Raw genomic sequence first — 21,256 nt, 5'->3', positions numbered from 1 at the left:
ACACTGTCACCACCGATAAATCTACGATAATCGAGAATTTCAATAAGCATTTTGCTACGGCTGGCCATGCTTTCCACCTGGCTACCCCTACCCCGGCCACCAGCTCTGCACCCTCCGCTGCAACCTGCCCATGCCCCCCCCCCGCCAGCTTCTCCTTCACCCAAATTCAGATAGCTGATGTCCTGAAAGAGCTGTTAAATCTGGACCCCTACAAATCAGCTGGGCTAGACAATCTAGACCCTTTCTTTCTAAAATTAGCTGCCGAAATTGTCGCAACCCCTATTACTAGCCTGTTCAACCTCTCTTTCGTATCGTCTGAGATCCCCAGAGATTGGAAAGCTGCCGCGGTTATCCCCCCCTTCAAAGGGGGTGACACTCTAGATCCAAACTGTTACAGACCTATATCCATCCTGCCCTGCCTTTCGAAAGTATTTGAAAGCCTAGTTAACAAACAGATCACTGACCATTTGGAATCCCCCCGTACCTTCTCTGCTATGCAATCTGGTTTCCGAGCTGGTCATGGGTGCACCTCAGCCACGCTCAAGATCCTAAACGATATAATAACTGCGATCGATAAAAGACAGTACTGTGCAGCCGTCTTCATCGACCTGGCCAAGGCTTTTGACTCTGTCAATCACTGCATTCTTATTGGCAGACTAAATAGCCTTGGTTTCTCAAATGACTGCCTCGCCTGGTTCACCAACTACTTCTCAGATAGAGTTCAATGTGTAAAATCGGAGGGCCTGTTGTCTGGACCTCTGGCAGTCTCTATGGGGGTGCCACAGGGTTCAATTCTCGGGCCGACTCTATTCTCTGTGTATATCACTGATGTCGCTCTTGCTGCTGGTGACGACACCATTTTGTATACATCTGGCCCTTCATTGGACACTGTGTTAACAAACCTCCAAACGAGCTTCAATGCCATACAACACTCCTTCCGTGGCCTACAACAGCTCTTAAACGCTAGTAAAAACGAAATGCATGCTCTTCAAGGCGAACGCTGCTTGCACCCGCCCGCCCGACTAGAATCACTACTCTCGACGGGTCTGACTTAGAATATGTGGACAACTACAAATACCTAGGTGTCTGGTTAGACTGTAAACTCTCCTTCCAGACTCACATTAAGCATCTCCAATCCAAAGTTAAATCTAGAATCGGCTTCCTATTTCGCAACAAAGCCTCCTTCACTCATGCTGCTAAACATGCCCTTGTAAAACGGACTATCCTACCGATCCTTGACTTCGGCGATGTCATTTACAAAATAGCTTCCAACACTCTACTCAGCAAATTGGATGTAGTCTATCACAGTGCGATCAGTTTTGTCACCGAAGCCCCATATACTACCCACCATTGTGACCTGTATGCTCTCGTTGGCTGGCCCTCACTACATATTCATCGCCAAACCCACTGGCTCCAGGTCATCTATAAATCACTTCTAGGCAAATCCCCGCCTTATCTTAGATCATCCGTCACCATAGCAACACCCACCCGTAGTATGCGTTCCAGCAGGTATATCTCACTGGTCATCCCTAAAGCCAACACCTCCTTTGGCCGCCATTCCTTCCAGTTCTCTGCTGCAAATGACTGGAACGAACTGCAAAAATCTCTAAAGCTGGAGACACTTATCTCCCTCACTAACTTTAAGCATCAGTTGTCAGAGCAGCTTACCGATCACTGCACCTGTACACAGCCCATCTGTAATTAGCACACCCACTACCTCATCCCCATATTGTTATTTACATTGTTATTTAATTTGCTCATTTGCACCCCAGTATCTCTATTTGCACATCATCTTCTGCACATCTATCACTCCAGTGTTAATACTAAATTGTAATTATTTTGCACTATGGCCTATTTATTGCCTTATCTCCATAACTTACTACATTTGCACACACTGTATATAGATTTTCTATTGTGTTATTGACTGTACGTTTTGTTTTTGTTTATTCCATATGTAACTCTGTGTTGTTGTTTTTATCGCACTGCTTTGCTTTATCTTGGCCAGGTCGCAGTTGTAAATGAGAACTTGTTCTCAACTGGCTTACCTGGTTAAATAAAGGTGAAATATATTTTTTATAAAAATGGTAAAAAATAACCATACAATGGACAATAACAATAACAATGGCATAGAGGACACGTGCAGGATGGTTGGTCTGTCAGACACTGTCCCTCATTTTATGGCAGGAAGCAATGTAGTGCGCTGCCAACCCACAGCTCCCTGTGTCCTCCCCCAACAGGACGGGTAGCCTATTCCCATCAGTGAGGTCTAAGGGTTTCAAATTTGGGTAAATGACACTCTCGAATTGTTTTATATTTTTGTAAATTCATCAGGAAATGCAGCTCTGTCTCGGGTTCTGCTGTGGTGCAGTGGTTGCACAGCCTTTCCTCTACAGGGAGCCAGGTTTTCCTGTGTCTACCCTTCTCAATGACAGTGCTCACTGAGCCTGTACTTTGTCAAGGTTTTTCTAAGGTTTTGATTAGCAACCATGGTCAAATAGTTTGCCATGGTACACTGTCGATTTAGGGCCAGATAGCACTGCATTTTGCTTTGTGCTTGTGCTTCCCAATAGGTAATGTAGTTTTGTTTTGACTGTGTTGCAATTTGGTTTATTCTGATTGATTGGATGTTCGGTCCTGAGGCTTCAGTGTGTTAGTAAAACAAGTTTGTGAACTCAGCCCCAGGACCAGCTGGATGAGGGCACTATTTTCTTTGCTCAGCTCTTGGCATTGCAGGGCTTGTTAATTATATGAGAAGGGGTCACTGTATTTGAGATGTTTCCAAGACTTCATTGCTCTTTTTAGAAATTGTATTATTAGTGGATATTGGCCTAATTCTGCCCTGCATGCATTGTTTGTAGTTTTCCTCTGGACATGTAGGAGAATATTACAGAACTCTGCATGTGTTGTTTCAATGTGGTGTTTGTCCCACTGAGTGAAATCTTGTTGTAAACGTGTACCCCACTTAAAGTGCAATTGGTTCAATGACACATTCAATTAGTTTTAGCCAAATCTGAATAGGTATTTCAATTTGAATTGGTTTTTTAATGGTGTAGAATGCCCTACGTGCTTTCTCTCTCAGTTCATTCACTGCCTCATTTAGGTGTCCAGCTGAGCTTATTTTTAAACCTAAGAAATTGTAGTGTGTGCAGTACTCTATATATTTTGTACCAATTGAGAACTTTGGTCTAATTGCCTGAGATCTGCATATTTTCTGGAAAATCATTATTTTTGTCTTTTGGGGGATTACTGGCAGGGCCCAGGTCTGGCAGTACTGCTGTAGCAGGTCCAGGCTCTGCTGTAGGCCATGTGCTGTGGGTGACATCTGCGAAGAGCAGGCATTTAACCTCTGAATTGTGGAGACTTAACACCAGGGGCTGAAGATTTTTCTAGAATAGTGGCCAATATGTTGATGTAAATATTGAAGAGGGTAGGGCTCAGATTGCAACCCTGGCGAAGGCCCCGGCCCTGGTTAAATAATTATGTTATTTTCTTGCCAATTTTGATTCTGCACTTATTGATTTAATTATGTAATGTGTTTCACCCCCTACACAACTTTCAATAACTTTGTAGAACAGTCCTGAATGCCAAATATAATCAAATGCTTTTTGGAAGTTGATAAAGCAAGCGTTTCGTTTATTGTTTTGTTGTGTGTTTATTAAGTTGAATAAACATGTACGCATATCACGCTGCGCCTTGGTCTGACCCGTCATTGAACGAACGTGACACTTATAGAGCTCCTGGTCAGTAATTGGGGAGTCCAATGGATTTTGATTGTCCTTTATAGCTTTTTGTAATCCATTCAACTTCTCATGAATGTTGCATTGTTCTGTGTTTGCATCAGTGTAAACGGGGTTGTAGAAGTTTTTTTAATGGTTTGTCCATACAGTGCCTTGCAAAAGTATTCATCCCCCTTGGTGTTTTTCCTATTTTGTTGCATTACAACCTGTAATTAAAATTGATTTTTATTTGGATTTCATGTAATGGAGATACACAAAATAGTCCAAATTGGTGAAGTGAAGTGAAATGAAAAAATTTGTTGTTTCAAAAAAATTTAAAAAAATAAATAACAGAAAAGTGGTGCGTGCATATGTATTCACCCCTTTGCTATGAAGCCCCTAAATAAGATCTCGTGCAACCAATTACCTTCAGAAGTCACATAATTAGTTAAATAAAGTCCACCTGTGTGCAATCTAAGTGTCACATGATCTGTCACATGATCTCAGTATATATACACCTGTTCTGAAAGGCCCCAGAGTCTGCAACACCACTAGAATATGGCACCACAACAAATCTGCCAAGAGAGGGCCGCTCACCAAAACTCACGGACCAGGCAAGGAGGGCATTAATCAGAGAAGCAACAAAGAGACCCAAGATAACCCTGAAGGAGCTGCAAAGCTCCACAGCGGAGGTTGGAGTATCTGTCCATTTAAGCCGTACATTCCACAGAGCTGGGCTTTACGGAAGACTGGCCAGAAAAAAGCCATTGCTTAAAGAAAAAAATAAGCAAACACGTTTGGTGTTCGCCAAAAGGCATGTGGGAGACTCCCCAAACATATGGAAGAAGGTACTCTGGTCAGATGAGACTAAAATTGAGCTTTTTGGCCATCAAGGAAAATGTCTGGCGCAAACCCAACACCTTTCATCACCCCGAGAACACCATCCCCACAGTGAAGCATGGTGGTGGCAGCATCATGCTGTCGGGATGTTTTTCATCGGCAGGGACTGGAAAACTGGTCAGAATTGAAGGAATGATGGATGGGTCTAAATACAGGGAAATTCTTGAGGGAAACCTGTCATAGTTATGCACGCTCAAGTTTTCAGTTTTTTTGTCTTATTTCTTGTTTGTTTCACCCCAAAAATTATTTTGCATCTTCAAAGTGGTAGGCATTTTATTTTTTTATTTTTTAGTCATTTAGCAGACGCTCTTATCCAGAGCGACTTACATGAGCAATTAGGGTTAAGTGCCTTGCTCAAGGGCACATCGACAGATCTTTCACCTAGTCGGCTCGGGGATTAGAACCAGCGACCTTTCGGTTACTGGCACAACGCTCTTAACGACTAAGCTACCTGCCGCCCCAAATCAAATGATACAAACCCCCCATAAAAAATCAATTTTAATTCCAGGTTGTAAGGCAAGTAAATAGGAAAAATGCCAAGGGGGGTGAATACTTTTGCACGCCACTGTATGTCACCATTTTGTATTGCTAATTCCTCTAGTTTTTTTGTATTTTTTAGGTTTTTCCAATTTTGCTAGAAGTTGTTTGTGTTTATGGACTCCTCAATTAGTGTCAGTTGCTTGCTGTTGTACTGTGTTTTTTTGGTTCTGAGTGTACGTTTATAGAGTTTTAAAGTCTCACAGTAAATCACCATTATTTGAGAATCTGTGCTTTTGGTTTGATAGTGTTCTATGTTTTTTCCTGATAATTTTGCAATCTTTATCAAACCAGTTTTAATTATTTTTTTTTTTATCAATTTCAGTTGTGGTTCTTTTGCCATTTGCCTGAATATATTGTTAATGTTTTTTACTGTACTGCTATGGTATCCATAAAGATATCTAAGAGTGTTTGGATTTTTTGGTTACTGGTTGCTTTCTGGTATTCTTCTGTGCTGTTTTGGGCACATCTGTATGAATTTATGAGGTTGTACAGCTTACTGGGTTGTGAATGTATAGTTGTTTCCATGTCTGTTCTTTTGAGGAACATCGTAATTTGGCTGTGATCGGACAGAGGTGTTAGTGGCTTGACGGTGAATGAGCTGAGAGAGAAAGGGTCAATGTCTGTAATCATATAGTCTACTGTGCTGTGGCCAAGAGGTGAGCAATAGGTGAATCTCCCCAAAGAGTCCCCCCGTAACCTACCATTGACATAGTACAGCCCCAGGCTTCGACAGAGCTGCAACAGACCCCTTCTGTTTTTTGTTGATGGTGCTGTCACTGTTTTTTCTGTGGGGAAGATTAAGACAGAGACAGTATGGCCTGTATTATAGCTGTCCCCTCTTGTGGTTGTTAGAGTCAGGTAGTGCTCCTGTGCGTTCTCTCTCTGACCCCAGTAGCAGGTGTTAATTGCTGGTTGTTGTGTATAGTACTGTTTCTATGAGAGACTATTTTCTCTCTCTCTCTCTCTCTCTCTCTCTCTCTCTCTCTCTCTCTCTCTCTCTCTCTCTCTCTCTCTCTCTCTCTCTCTCTCTCTCTCTCTCTCTCTCTCTCTCTCTCTCTCTCTCTCTCTCTCAACTAAATTAAATTCAATAGACTTTATTGACATGGCAAGTTAAATTACTTACATTGTCAAAGTATACATATAACAACAGCAACAATAATAGTAGTAATGGAAATGCTATTACCATTAACAGCAATTACAACAACAATATGAATGAGAATAATAATACATTAAAGCAATAATAGTCGATCAGTCTCAACATGACTGAGAAGACACATGACATGGAATGAAAGCTAAAACAAAACAGGAAATATTATTGACATTACATTACACTTTTCACTGGCTGTCCCTTAGGTTGTGGCAGGAGGACACATATTTGGCTGCCAAAATTGCACATTTAGGCTTTTCACCCAATAAAGATTTGATTTTTTCTTCCTCTTTTATAGTTTAATATTCTTTGTACTGAATGATAATTTTGGGAAAGAAAGATTCTCTTAGGTCTGAGTATTTGTCACAGTGTAATAGGAAATGCAGCTCTGTCTCTACCTCTCCCCTGGAGCAGAGTGAGCACAGCCTGTCCTCTCTGGGCAGCCAGGTTTTCCTGTGACGACCGGTCTCTATAGCCGGACTGTGCTCACTGAGTCTGTACCTAGTCATTGTTTTCCTCAGTTTTCTATCAGTCACAGTGGTCAGATAGTCTGCCACCATGTACTGTCTGTTTAGAGCCAAATAGCATTGAAGTTTACATAGATTTTTTGTGGTGTCTTTCCAATAGGTGATATATTTTTCTTTTTGCTTTGTGATGATTTGGTTGGGCCAGATTTTCTGAGTGCTGTCCTGAGGCTCTATGAGGTTGGTTTTGGTTAGTGGACTGCGCCTCAGAACCAGCTGGCCAGAGGGGACTCTTGTCTTGTTTCATCTCTTGACATAGTAGAGCTGTGTGATGGAATGTTTTGGGATCACTTGTTTTTAGATGGTTGTAAAATTTGAAGGCTCTTTTTTCTATTTGAATAAGGAGGGGGTATTGGCCCAATTCTGCTTTACATGCGTTATTTGGAGTTTTTCTTTGCACTTGCAATACAGTCTTGCAAAACTCTGCATGCAGTATTTCGATTGGATGTTTGTCCCATTTGGTAAATTCATTATTAGAGAGCGGACACCATACTTCGCTGCCATATAGAGCAAGTGGTTCAATAACTGATTGGAAGATTTTGAGCCAGATTCTAATTGGAATTTTGATGTTAATATTCCTTTTAATGGCATAGAATGCTCTTCTTGCTTTGTCTCTCAGCCATGTGAAAGCTACCTGTGTTGCTGATATTTAGTCCTAGATACGCATACTTTTTGGTGTGTTCTAATAGAACTGTGTCCAAATAGAATTTATATTTGTCATCCTGATTTCCGGACCTTTTTTGGAATATCATTATGTTTATTTTTTTTGGATTAATGGTCAGAGCCCAGGTCTGACTGAACCTGTGCAGATGATCTAGATGCTGCTGTAACCCCTCCTTAGTGGGAGATAGTAGCACCAGGTCATCTGCGTACAGCAGACACTTGATTTCAGAAGTTGTGTAGGGTGAGACCAGGTGCTGCCGATTCTTCTAATGTTTTTGCCAATTCATTAATGTAGATGTTAAATAGTGTTGGACTTATTGGGCAGCCCTGTTTCACTCCACGTCTGTTTGCTTGTTGCCAATTTTAACCACACATTATTTTTTTTTGTGTACATTGATTTAATAACATCATATGTTTTCCCTCCAATACCACTTTCTATTAGTTTGTAAAAAAGACCTTAGTGCCAAATTGAATCAAATGCTTTCTTGAAGTCTACAAAACACAAGTAGATTTTGCATTTGTTTTGGTTTACTTGTTTGTCAATTAGAGTGTGGAGGGTGTAAATGTGGTCTTTTGTACGATAATTTTTTAAAATTCCAATCTGGCTTCTGTTTAGGACATTGTGTTCATCAAGGAAATTATGTAGTCTGCTGTTTATGATACTGCAGAGAATTTTCCCCAAGTTGCTGTTAACGCAAATTCCTCTAATTATTTGGGTTAAATTTGTCTCCATTTTTATAGATTGGTGTGATCAATCCTTGGTTCCAAATATCTGGGAAAATACTTGCAGTTAGGATAATGTTGAAGAGTTTGAGTATAGCCAATTTGAATTTGTGGTCTCTCTCTCTCTCTCTCGCTATCTCTCTCTCAATTCAATTCAATTCAATTTAAGGGCTTTATTGGCATGGGAAACGTATGTTAACATTGCCAAAGCAAGTGAAGTAGATAGTAAACAAAAGTGAAATAAACAATAAATATTAACAGTAAACATTACACTCAGAAGTTCCAAAAGAATAAAGACATTTCAAATGTCATATTATGTATATATACAGTGTTGTAACAATGTGCAAATAGTTAAAGTACAAATGGGAAAATAAATAAACATAAATATGTTGTATTTACAATGGTGTTTGTTCTTCACTGGTTGCCCTTTTCTTGTGGCAATAGCTCTCTCTCTCTCTCTCTCTCTCTCTCTCTCTCTCTCTCTCTCTCTCTCTCTCTCTCTCTCTCTCTCTCTCTCTCTCTCTCTCTCTCTCTCTCTGACTGATGTCTTGAGATGTTGCTTCAATATATCCACAAAATGTTCCTTCCTCATGATGCCATCTATTTTGTGAAGTGCACCAGTCCCTCCTGCAGCAAAGCATCCCCACAGCATGATGCCGCCACCCCCGTGCTTCACGGTTGGGATGGTGTTCTTTGGCTTGCAAGCATCCCCCTTTTTCCTCCAAACATAACGATGGTCATTATGGCCAAACAGTTCTATTTTTGTTTCATCAGACCAGAGGACATTTCTCCAAAAAGTACGATCTTTGTCCCCATGTGCAGTTGCAAACCGTAGTCTGGCTTTTTTATGGCGGTTTTGGAGCAGTGGCTTCTTCCTTGCTGAGCGGCCTTTCAGGTTATGTCGATTATAGTACTTGTTTTTACTGTGGATATAGATAATTTTGTACCTGTTTCCTCCAGCATCTTCACAAGGTCCTTTGCTGTTGTTCATGGATTGATTTGCACTTTTTGCACCAAAGTACATTCATCTCTAGGAGACAGAACGCGTCTCCTTCCTGAGCGGTATGACGGCTGTGTGGTCCCATGGTGTTTATAGTTGCATACTATTGTTTGTACAGAAGAACGTGTTACCTTCAGGCGTTTGGAAATTGCTCCCAAGGATGAACCAGAGGTCTACAATTTTTTTTATGAGGTCTTGGCTGATTTTTCTTTTGATTTTCCAATAATGTCAAGCAAAGAGGCACTGAGTTTGAAGGTAGGCCTTGAAATACATCCACAGGTACACCTCCAATTGACTCAAATGATGTCAATTAGCCTATCAGAAGCTTCTAAAGACATGACATACTTTTCTGGAATTTTCCAAGCTGTTTAAAGGCACAGTCAACTTAGTGTATGTAAACTTCTGACCCACTGGAATTGTGATACAATTAATTATAAGTGAAATAATCTGTCTGTAAACAATTGTTGGAACAATTACTTGTGTCATGCACAAAGTAGATGTCCTAACCGACTTGTCAAAACTATAATTTGTTAAAAAGAAATGTGTGGAGTGGTTGAAAAACAAGTTTTAATGACTCCAACCTAAGTGTATGTAAACTTCCTACTTCAACTGTAGATGTATTGCATCTAGCCTGTGTTCTTTATACCATGTAATCACATCTTCTTTGAATTGTGATAATGTTTATCTATTATTAACCCAGTAAATATTTCAGAAGATATACACTGAGCCCAGAAATGTTCCATATGCACAAACAGCTATTTCTCCTTTGCCAAGATAATCCATCCACCTGACAGGTGTGGCACATCAAGAAGCTGAATAAACAGCATGATGATTACACAGGTGCACCTTGTGCTGGGGACAATTAAAGGCCAAATGTGCAGTTTTGTCACACAACACAATGCCACATGTCTCAGGTTTTGAGGGAACGTGCAATTGGCATGCTGACTGCAGGAATGTCCACCAGAGCTGTTGTCAGAGAATTGAATGTTCATTTCACTATCAATGTCGTTTTAGAGAATTTGGCAGTACGTCCAACCGGCCTTAAAACCACAGACCACGCGTATGCCGCCGTGTGGGTGAGCGGTTTGCTGATGTCAACGTTGTGAACAGAGTTCCCCATGGTGGCGGTGGGGTTATGGTATGGTCAGGCATATGCTATGGACAACAAACACAATTGCATTTTATTGATGGTCATTTGAATGCACAGAGATACCATGATGAGATCCTGAGTCCCATTGTCGTGCCATTCATCCACCACCACCACCTCAGTTTTCAACTTGATAATGCACAGCCCCATGTTGCAAGGATCTGTACAGAATTCCTGGAAGCTGAAAATGTCCCAGTTCTTCCATGGCCTGCATACTCACCAGACATGTCACCCATTGAACATGTTTGGGATGCTCTGGATCGACGTGTACGACAGCGTGTCCCGCCAATATCCGACAACTTCACACAGCCATTGAAGAGGAGTGGGACAACATTCCACAGGGCACAATCAACAGCCTGATCAATTCTATGCGAAGGAGATGTGTCGCGCTGCATGAGGCAAATGGTGGTCAAACCAGATACTGACTGGTTTTCTGATCCACGCCCCTACTTTTTTTTTTAAGGTATGTGACTAACAGATGCATATCTGTATTCCCAGTCATGTGAAATCCATCGATTCGGGCCTAATGAATTGATTTCAATTGATTTATTTCCTTATATGAACTGTAACTCAGTGAAATTGTTGTGTTTATATTTCCTCACAAAGCTCAACTGATGGTTTCAATGAAGCTTGGCTTTGCTTCTGTGACCTCTCTCTCTCTCTCTCTCTCTCTCTCTCTCTCTCTCTCTCTCTCTCTCTCTCTCTCTCTCTCTCTCTCTCTCTCTCTCTCTCTCTCTCTCTCTCTCTCTCTCTCTCTCTCTCTCTCTCTCTCTCTCTCTCTCTCTCTCTCTCTCTCTCTCTCTCTCTCTCTCTCTCTCTCTCTCTCTCTCTCTCTCTCTCTCTCTCTCTCTCATGGTGCTTTTCTAAAGTCTTTATTAGAGGTCATTTGCTGTGAGCAGTGATTGATGTCCCAACTGCTGAAGGGAGGACTGTCAGTCTTAACACAGTTTCCCATAGAAGACACGTAAGTCAATATAGTAGGACTTTTTGTTTGAATATACATTTATTTTTGTAGGAAGGGCTGTTGGAACATAGAGCACTGGTTTTCCTAGCACGGCTTTTTACACTTGACATTTTAGTCATTTAGCAGACACTCTTATCCAGTGCGACTTACAGGAGCAATAAGGGTTAAGTGCGTTGATCATCGGCATATTTTTCCCCTAGTCGGTTTGGGGATTCGAACCAGCTACCTTTCTGTTACTGGCCCTTAACCACTAGGCTACCTGCCGCCTATGAACTAACCTAACAGAGAGTTACTTTACTGCACAATGTATTATGTAGACTCCTGAGCTGAGAGTTAATGTGAGCTAATATAAGTTTGTGTATATGGGAGAGATCTGATATAAGTGTGTGTATGGGAGAGATCTGATATAAGTGTGTATATGGGAGAGATCTGATATAAGTGTGTATATGGGAGAGATCTGATATAAGTGTGTGTGAGCACAGGAGTGTTTCCTCTGACACTTCCTGTGCATCCTGAGTGTGTTATTGTGGTTTATGAATATATACAGTGAGGGAAAAAAGTATTTAATCCCCTGCTGATTTTGTACGTTTGCCCACTGACAAAGACATGATCAGTCTATAATTTTAATGGTAGGTTTATTTGAACAGAGAGAGACAGAATAACAACAAAAAAATCCAGAAAAACGCATGTCAAAAATGTTATAAATTGATTTGCATTTTAATGAGGAAAATAAGTATTTGACCCCTCTGCAAAACATTACTTAGTACTTGGTGGCAAAACCCTTGTTGGCAATTACAGAGGTCAGACATTTCTTGTAGTTGGCCACCAGGTTTGCACACATCTCAGGAGGGATTTTGTCCCACTCCTCTTTGCAGATCTTCTCCAAGTCATTAAGGTTTCGACCCTGACGTTTGGCAACTCGAACCTTCAGCTGCCTCCACAGATTTTGTGTGGGATTAAGGTCTGGAGACTGGCTAGGCCACTCCAGCACCTTAATGTGCTTCTTCTTGAGCCACTCCTTTGTTGCCTTGGCCGTGTGTTTTGGGTCATTGTCATGCTGGAATACCCATCCACGACCCATTTTCAATGCCCTGGCTGAGGGGAGGATGTTCTCACCCAAGATTTGACGGTACATGGCCCCGTCCATCATCCCTTTGATGCAGTGAAGTTGTCCTGTCCCCTTAGCAGAAAAACACCCCCAAAGCATAATGTTTCCACCTCCATGTTTGACGGTGGGGATGGTGTTCTTGGGGTCATAGGCAGCATTCCTCCTCCTCCAAACACAGCGAGTTGAGTTGATGCCAAAGAGCTCGATTTCGACACTTTCACCCAGTTCTCCTCTGAATCATTCAGATGTTCATTGGCAAACTTCAGACGGGCCTATATATGTGCTTTCTTGAGCAGGGGGACCTTGTGGGCACTGCAGGATTTCAGTCCTTCACGACGTAGTGTGTTACCAATTGTTTTCTTGGTGACTATGGTCCCAGCTGCCTTGAGATCATTGACAAGATCCTCCCGTGTAGTTCTGGGCTGATTCCTCACTGTTCTCATGATCATTGCAACTCCACGAGGTGAGATCTTGCATGGAGCCCCAGGCCGAGGGAGATTGACAGTTATTTTGTGTTTCTTCCATTTGCGAATAATCGCACCAACTGTTGTCACCTTCTCACCAAGCTGCTTGGCGATGGTCTTGTAGCCCATTCCAGCCTTGTGTAGGTCTACAATCTTGTCCCTGACATCCTTGGAGAGCTCTTTGGTCTTGGCCATGGTGGAGAGTTTGGAATCTGATTGATTGATTGCTTCTGTGGACAGGTCTTTTATACAGGTAACAAACTGAGATTAGGAGCACTCCCTTTAAGAGTGTGCTCCTAATCTCAGCTCGTTACCTGTATAAAAGACACCTGGGAGCCAGAAATCTTTCTGATTGAGAGGGGGTAAAATACTTATTTCCCTCATTAAAATGCAAATCAATTTATAACATTTTTGACATGCGTTTTTCTGGATTTTTTGTTGTTATTCTGTCTCTCACTGTTCAAATAAACCTACCATTAAAATTATAGACTGATCATTTCTTTGTCAGTGGGCAAACGTACAAAATCAGCAGGGGATCAAATACTTTTTTCCCTCACTGTATATATGATGCATTATGAACCCCTCACAGACAGTGTTAGAGGGATAGCATGATATGCATTGGGGTCAATAAAAATTTTAACTGCTGGAATTGGTGTGTGACAGGGCAGATGATCATATCTATGGCATGTGAGATATTTTGTGTGTGTTGCAGTGGGGTGTAGGGCTGAAGTGAACCATTTATGCGCATGGGTTACGGCTTTTTCCAATGTCTTCTCCAAGAAATGTGTCAATGTAAATGAAAAATATTGAAATGTTGAAGTCGGTGGTAAAACTGACCTAAAAGATTAAGAACCCTTTCCTCCGAGATTTTTGACAAACTGCCAAAGATAGCAAAGGGACGTTTGGAATCTTCCCTGACATATGGAATCCCTGGAGAATTCAGCAGGGCACATATGGGAACCTCTGACTTCTGTGGAATCAAATCTGTTTGAAACAAGTGAGAAGCTTATAACTCTATTGTTTGTTTCTGGATGTTATATTATTCTTAATATGGACATCCTGCGTAACATTTGGGACTGATATGCACCGGACACATATGTGGAGCACATTTAGATATTCTCTCCCGTTCAGGGATACAGATGTACAGTGGGGAAAAAAAGTATTTAGTCAGCCACCAATTGTGCAAGTTCTCCCACTTAAAAAGATGAGAGAGGCCTGTAATTTTCATCATAGGTACACATCAACTATGACAGACAAAATGAGAAAAAAAAATCCAGAAAATCACATTGTAGTCTTTTTAATGAATTTATTTGCAAATTATGGTGGAAAATAAGTATTTGGTCACCTACAAACAAGCAAGATTTCTGGCTCTCACAGACCTGTAACTTCTTCTTTAAGAGGCTCCTCTGTCCTCCACTCGTTACCTGTATTAATGGCACCTGTTTGAACTTGTTATCAGTATAAAAGACACCTGTCCACAACCTCAAACAGTCACACTACAAACTCCACTATGGCCAAGACCAAAGAGCTGTCAAAGGACACCAGAAACAAAATTGTAGACCTGCACCAGGCTGGGAAGACTGAATCTGCAATAGGTAAGCAGCTTGGTTTGAAGAAATCAACTGTGGGATCAATTATTAGGAAATGGAAGACATACAAGACCACTGATAATCTCCCTCGATCTGGGGCTCCACGCAAGATCTCACCCCGTGGGGTCAAAATGATCACAAGAACGGTGAGCAAAAATCCCAGAACCACACGGGGGGACCTAGTGAATGACCTGCAGAGAGCTGGGACCAAAGTAACAAAGCCTACCATCAGTAACACACTACGCCGCCAGGGACTCAAATCCTGCAGTGCCAGACGTGTCCCCTGCTTAAGCCAGTACATGTCCAGGCCCGTCTGAAGTTTGCTAGAGTGCATTTGGATGATCCAGAAGAGGATTGGGAGAATGTCATATGGTCAGATGAAACCAAAATATAACTTTTTGGTAAAAACTCAACTCGTCGTGTTTGGAGGACAAAGAATGCTGAGTTGCATCCAAAGAACACCATACCTACTGTGAAGCATGGGGGTGGAAACATCATGCTTGGGGCTGTTTTTCTGCAAAGGGACCAGGACGACTGATCCGTGTAAAGGAAAGAATGAATGGGGCCATGTATTGTGAGATTTCGAGTGAAAACCTTCTTCCATCAGCAAGGGCATTGAAGATGAAACGTGGCTGGGTCTTTCAGCATGACAATGATCCCAAACACACCGCCCGGGCAACGAAGGAGTGGCTTCGTAAGAAGCATTTCAAGGTCCTGGAGTGGCCTAGCCAGTCTCCAGATCTCAACCCCATAGAAAATCTTTGGAGGGAGTTGAAAGTCTGTGTTGCCCAGCGACAGCCCCAAAACATCACTGCTCTAGAGGAGATCTGCATGGAGGAATGGGCCAAAATACCAGCAACAGTGTGTGAAAACCTTGTGAAGACTTACAGAAAACGTTTGACCTGTGTCATTGCCAACAAAGGGTATATAACAAAGTATTGAGAAACTTTTGTTATTGACCAAATACTTATTTTCCACCATAATTTGCAAATAAATTCATTAAAAATCCTACAATGTGATTTTCTGGAATTTTCTTTCTCATTTTGTCTGTCATAGTTGACGTGTACCTATGATGAAAATTACAGGCCTCTCTCATCTTTTTAAGTGGGAGAACTTGCACAATTGGTGGCTGACTAAATACTTTTTTTCCCCACTGTAGGTTCTTAATTTGAGCCAGTTTGCTACAGCAGGAAAATAATCCTGCAGCAACAGAAAATGTGAATTATTATCTTGATTATAATTAATGGACATTTTTGTAGGGGCTCATACATTTTTCGTAAGTGAAAATAAAGTCTGACATTTCAAAGTGAAAATTACAAACTTCAGAAGCCTTTTTAAACCTCAAATACACTACAAGTTTAAGTTCTCCTGCAACAGGGTGATCAAGTTAAGATCCTACATTTGTACCACACTGTCCTGTTACTAACATTTACCTAGGGTTAATCCTTCATATCCATACTAGCACACCACTTAGGATGCATGCCCAATACATGGATTCATTCTATGTAGTATGCAACATTGAGCTGGGAACAGAGCCAACCTCTTTCCTGGAAATGTTTACCTTTCTCCCTGTAATGTTTTCCCCTGTCCTCCATGTTTGTGTTCAGTGTGTGTGGTTGTGTGTCTGGGGTGTGTGTCGGTGTGTTTGTGTGTGTGTTGCTGCGTCTGCTTGTGAAAGATTCAGAGATTTCAAGTGAGCTCCTGAATGATGTAGAGGACACGTGTTCTGTTGTGAATATTTAATGCTGTGTGAAAGTGAGCGCAAATACTCGGCGGGGCTGGGTATCAACGGACGACCATGAGAGAGAAGGTAAGGAAGGAGAGAGAGGAGGACGATGAGAGATCAGAGGGAGAGAAGGGGTTAGGGAATGAGGGAGAGGGAGGGTGTACAAAAAGAAGAGGGATTTGGGATGGAGAGAGGAGGTGGAGGAGTGTACAGAGAATGGGGGTTAGAGGGAGAGGAGAGGAGGTTTAGCTGGAGGGGGGGGGGAAGGGAGCAAAGAAGAAGTTTGACACAGAGAGAGGGGGATGATGGAGAGGGGGGAAGAGAAACAGCCTTGTCACTTGTCAGGAGGGTAAGCTGTTCCATCAGGCTACATTGAAGACAGGGTGGAGAGGAAAGAGAGAGAACAGGAGCAGAGGGAGAGAGGGAAGAGAGGAGGTGTATATCATTATGTTTGTGATGCTACATTACCGCACTACACAGCATCACACTGGTACCACCTGGAGAGATAGAGACAAATAATGAGAGCGAGGGAGGGAGAGAGGAAGAGCCGAAGAACAGACAGTGGAGGATAAAATATGGCCTAGTGTTAATGTGTGACAGTAGAGTAGATGTTGTCTGCTGTGCCCCATTGGCTACATGATTGTCTATAGATAGGAACAGCATACCATATGGAGGTGTCTGTGTATAGAGCTGTTCAGCATAGTTAGGCTCTGGAGTGGGCTGATGCTGCTAAAAGCCCAGAGTCACAACAATGAAATAGTCCTCATACTGAACATGACTGGAGTTTCTGTTATAATATGTTATAAGATATTGTATGACAGCTGTGGGACTGTCCTCAAAAGGGCTTGTTTTCGCAATCCTGAAATTCATCGACCTCCCTTATTGGCCTGATTGTAATAACATGTCCACTGTGTGTGTCTGTGTGCCATTATTATTCCTAGTGCAGCACAGTGTTCGTAATGTGTTTGTGATGAGAGCAGTGGCAGGTCCTATCAGCCTAAAGACACAGTAATGTGTTGACATAGAGCAGGTAACTCCAAAAATAACTATTTGTCAGCCTAGTGGGGGAAAACGTTTCAGAAATGGGCCTCGCTCCAAAACCCACAGAACTGAAAGCATCCCAGAGCTATTTAAAGGAAGGAAACTGTTGTTAATGAACAACTATTGATATGATTGTATCTTAGTTACGCCTGGGTGGTGTAGCGGCTGACTTGATTTCCTGGTGTCAGAGTTGAATAATGATGATTACTGCGGGGTGGTCTGAGACAACGGAGGAGGCATGACAGGAATACTGATCACAATGCAAGCTTTCTCACAACACGTATTGAATGCCACATACCGGTAGCCTTTCCTCAAAATGAACAGTTCATATTTTGATTGAATAGAATCCTCTATAGGGTCCTGTGTTCATTGACATACTGTACAGGGTTACATTCCTACATGACCTCATTATGTGAATCAGGGATCAATCAGAATTCTGACACATTTCACAGGGAAATGGGACTTTTCTCAGAACAACCATTGATTGGGTTAGGGGTTAAAGGTCAGATCACTGACACACCCAGAGAGAGAGAGAGAGAGAGAGAGAGAGAGAGAGAGAGAGAGAGAGAGAGAGAGAGAGAGAGAGAGAGAGAGAGAGAGAGAGAGAGAGAGAGAGAGAGAGAGAGAGAGAGAGAGAGAGAGAGAGAGAGAGAGAGAGAGAGAGAGAGAGAGAGAGAGAGAGAGAGAGAGAGAGAGAGAGAGAGAGAGAGAGAGAGAGAGAGAGAGAGAGAGAGAGAGAGAGAGAGAGAGAGAGAGAGAGAGAGAGAGAGAGAGAGAGAGAGAGAGAGAGAGAGAGAGAGAGAGAGAGAGAGAGAGAGAGAGAGAGAGAGAGAGAGAGAATTGAACAAGACTTACATCTAGTTCTGTGTACATGTGCGAATGTTTGTCTCTGTATGGGCGGAAATAGGACATCAGTAACAATGTCTTGCTGATTGTATTGTGCTAAAGCTGCATCTTAATCTACAACGATTTGATTGTAACTCACTGATTTAAGCTCCTGAACTACTCTGCTTTTCTTTCCCAGCGGTTTAGCGGAGGGAAGGTGGGATCCTGTCTCTAACTGGCTACTTCATCCCTCCATCCTGTTCTGTCCTGGTCTGGTGTGGTCTGGTGTGTAGCCTGAGGGAGCTGTGGTTCTGATGAGAGCTCTGGGAGTTAGAGCCAGAGAGAGGAGCACCGAGGACCTGCTATGGCCAGCGGTACGTACTATAACACTGGCTACTACACTTTCACTAATATGTCAACTACAGCTCTGGTCTCTTCTCCTTCCTCCACCTAACCCTCCTGTTTATCTTGCAGCAGCAGATGGTGTAGGGAGCCTGGGGAGCCTGGGGGCGGAGCAGCACCTCAGTGTCCATGACCACGTAGTGAACGACCACGGAGCCTGGGCCACCGCCATGAACAACCTGGGCATCGTACCCATGGGCCTCAGCGGGCAGCAACTGGTCTCAGGTAGGGCATTGGCAGGCCTCCTTCTCACCCTCCTCCTACCTTATCCCCCTCTCCTCTGTTTACAAATTCTTCATTCTAATTTTTCAATATTGTCGAGGCCATAAGAAAGGAAAGAGTCCACAGGTTTGGAAACGTTTGAGAATATCGTAAAGGCATCAAGTGAACTTTGCACTTCCATCAAGAGCCCCATTATTCCTATGATGGCATCCTACTCCTCCTTCCCTTCCTCAGCTCCACCCACACAGGGCAGGCCAGTCAACGATTACCATAGAACTAGAATAGATAGATACTGTATATCCCTGTGGCAGGGAATCCAGGCTGCAGCATGCTATACCAAACCAGCTCTGCCAATACCTTTACTGGGCAGCAGAGTCGTTATTATATGTTAAACTGTGTTCTAGTCTATCTGCTGGGGGATAGTTTGAGGAAGTAAGTATGCTGAGATAGAGACATCGTTCATACAATCCCCTTTGTTTTCTTATGATACAATATTCAGATGTATACAAGGAAGACATAAGAAGATATGACCTAAGATTCGGTATATATTACAAGTCAAATCCCACAGACTCTACCATTGTCTTCTGACAATCAGCATCGATAATCACAACATTTCCCAAATTCAGTACACAATTCCTCAGGCACGTGCCCACTGTAGGATTGTTCTAATTGTTGTGTCCCCTTCAGCAGCTAGATAACAGACATGATTATCTAGACGTTGTTCCCTCCCTGCAGAGTGGCTGACTGAGGATAGGAACAATACACTGAAACCTCTGGTCTCTTCTCTAATGGCCCGACTACATGTCTGTCTCTACGCTGATGCTAATGGTGTTTGTGTGTGTGTGTTCGTGCGTGTGCATGTGTTTGTGTGTGTGCATCCTCTTGTAATTACCATTATGACAGCGTAGCCACCGAGGATAGAGGGAAATCCGGCTGATTAAAATTCATGAACAGATTTCAGATCATGCATATTTATGGAATTGTTATAAGTAGGGATGGAAGGCTCTGTCATTTGAATTGTATATTGTGAGTTCCTTTAGTTTTGAGCGGTCTGGGAAATCAGTCAGGACTGAGGTTCTGGATGATTAGCTAAGCTTCTCGCTAGGAGACTTTGCTTAATAGATTCTTGCTGGAAAAAAATGCCTCTGGTCCTTTGCAATGGATGACATTTTGGCGTATACACACACACAGCCACGGACACATGTGCACCCGCCCACATGCACACAGGGTTTGGGCACTTCAAAGAGGACCCAGTCACACTAAGAACTTTGAAAACTAACAGATTCTTCTCTACCAATAACATTATTATTATTATATATAATGTGGACAGGACTGGAAAGACAGTCTCACACACACACACACACACACACACACACACACACACACACACACACACACACACACACACACACACACACACACACACACACACACACACGCTGTGAGAACTAGCCTAGTGAGGTTCTTCCAGACCAATAAGACTATTATAACAGCTAAGGAGGACAGGGCTGGAAAAACACTCAGCTTTAAAATATCACCAACATCTGGTTCTAATAAAAAATTTGTTCTCAGTCCCCTCATATGTTATTCAAGTATATAACAAAAGAAACCACTCTATGGACTATTATATGGAAATGTATGTAATACTATAAATGTATAACGTATAGTCTGGGCCTCTGTCATGATCCCTGGTGAGTCTGCAGTTAAAATTGAACCACACTGATCTCACTTGTATTATATTTTCAGTTATGGATTTATATTAAAAACGCTAAGCTCCTCCAAATGTACAGGTCCATTTTATTTGGACTTAATTTCAACATGTTTCATGAAATCCATTAGCAGAATTGTTTTCTATAAGGATTTGGATAGTTTCGCTGTGATCAGTCCCTATATATAGCAGATTCCCTGCACTCTGAGTTGTCATTGTGAGAGCTGCATTGTGAAGTTCATTAAATGAGCACACAGGGAGATTTGGAGGCTGAGTTTGTGTAAACCCTGAATAACTGAATACATGGTTTTAACTCCGGAAAGCTGAGTTTTTTGAAGCAGTGCCTTCTGAAAGTATTCTCACCCTTTGACTTTTTCCACATTTTGTTGTGTTACAAAGTGGGATTAAAATGGATTTAATATAATTATTTTGCCAACGATCTACACAAAATACTCATATCAAAAGTGGAAGAAAAATTCTAACATTTGTAAAAAAAATCTATTAAAAATAAAACAGTAATATATCTTGATCAGATAGAAGGCTGAAAAGATTTAGCATGGGCCCTCAGATCCTCAAGAAGTTATACAGCTGCACCATTGAGAGCATCTTGACTGGCTGCATCACCGCTTGGTATGGCAACTGCTTAGCATCCGACCGTAAGGCGCTACAGGGGGTACATCACTGGGGCCGAGCTCCCTGCCATCCAGGACCTCTATACCAGGCGGTGTCAGAGGAAAGCCACCCAAGCCAAAAGCTATGTTTCCATTAACTTGTGCAGTGATTTTTTGTTGACATTTAGAAAGTTCGCATAGAAAATAGATGCATCAATTTCCTGCTAGGGTGCATT

At 42.2% G+C, this 21,256-nt stretch overlaps 1 protein-coding gene across 2 annotated transcripts in view; it reads left to right on the top strand.

Moving 5' to 3' along the window:
- Window positions 1–21,256, top strand: part of LOC121536930 (ecto-NOX disulfide-thiol exchanger 1-like) — a 109,946-nt gene that overhangs the window by 52,003 nt on the left and 36,687 nt on the right. The window contains exons 2-3 of one of the 2 annotated variants that reach the window (XM_041844583.2): window positions 18,277–18,451; window positions 18,552–18,704. In XM_041844583.2, the coding sequence (XP_041700517.1) occupies window positions 18,442–18,451; window positions 18,552–18,704 (163 nt within the window). In that variant the 5' untranslated portion in view covers window positions 18,277–18,441. Of the gene's footprint in view, window positions 1–18,276; window positions 18,452–18,551; window positions 18,705–21,256 lie in introns of those variants that run through there. The other variant, XM_041844584.2, reaches the window with a different exon arrangement.

Source organism: Coregonus clupeaformis, chromosome 23 (genome assembly GCF_020615455.1).
Source record: "Coregonus clupeaformis isolate EN_2021a chromosome 23, ASM2061545v1, whole genome shotgun sequence".
Taxonomy (NCBI): Eukaryota; Metazoa; Chordata; class Actinopteri; order Salmoniformes; family Salmonidae; genus Coregonus; species Coregonus clupeaformis.
The sequence above is the reverse complement of the archived record's forward strand: the minus strand, read 5'-3'. Positions and strand labels throughout refer to the sequence as shown.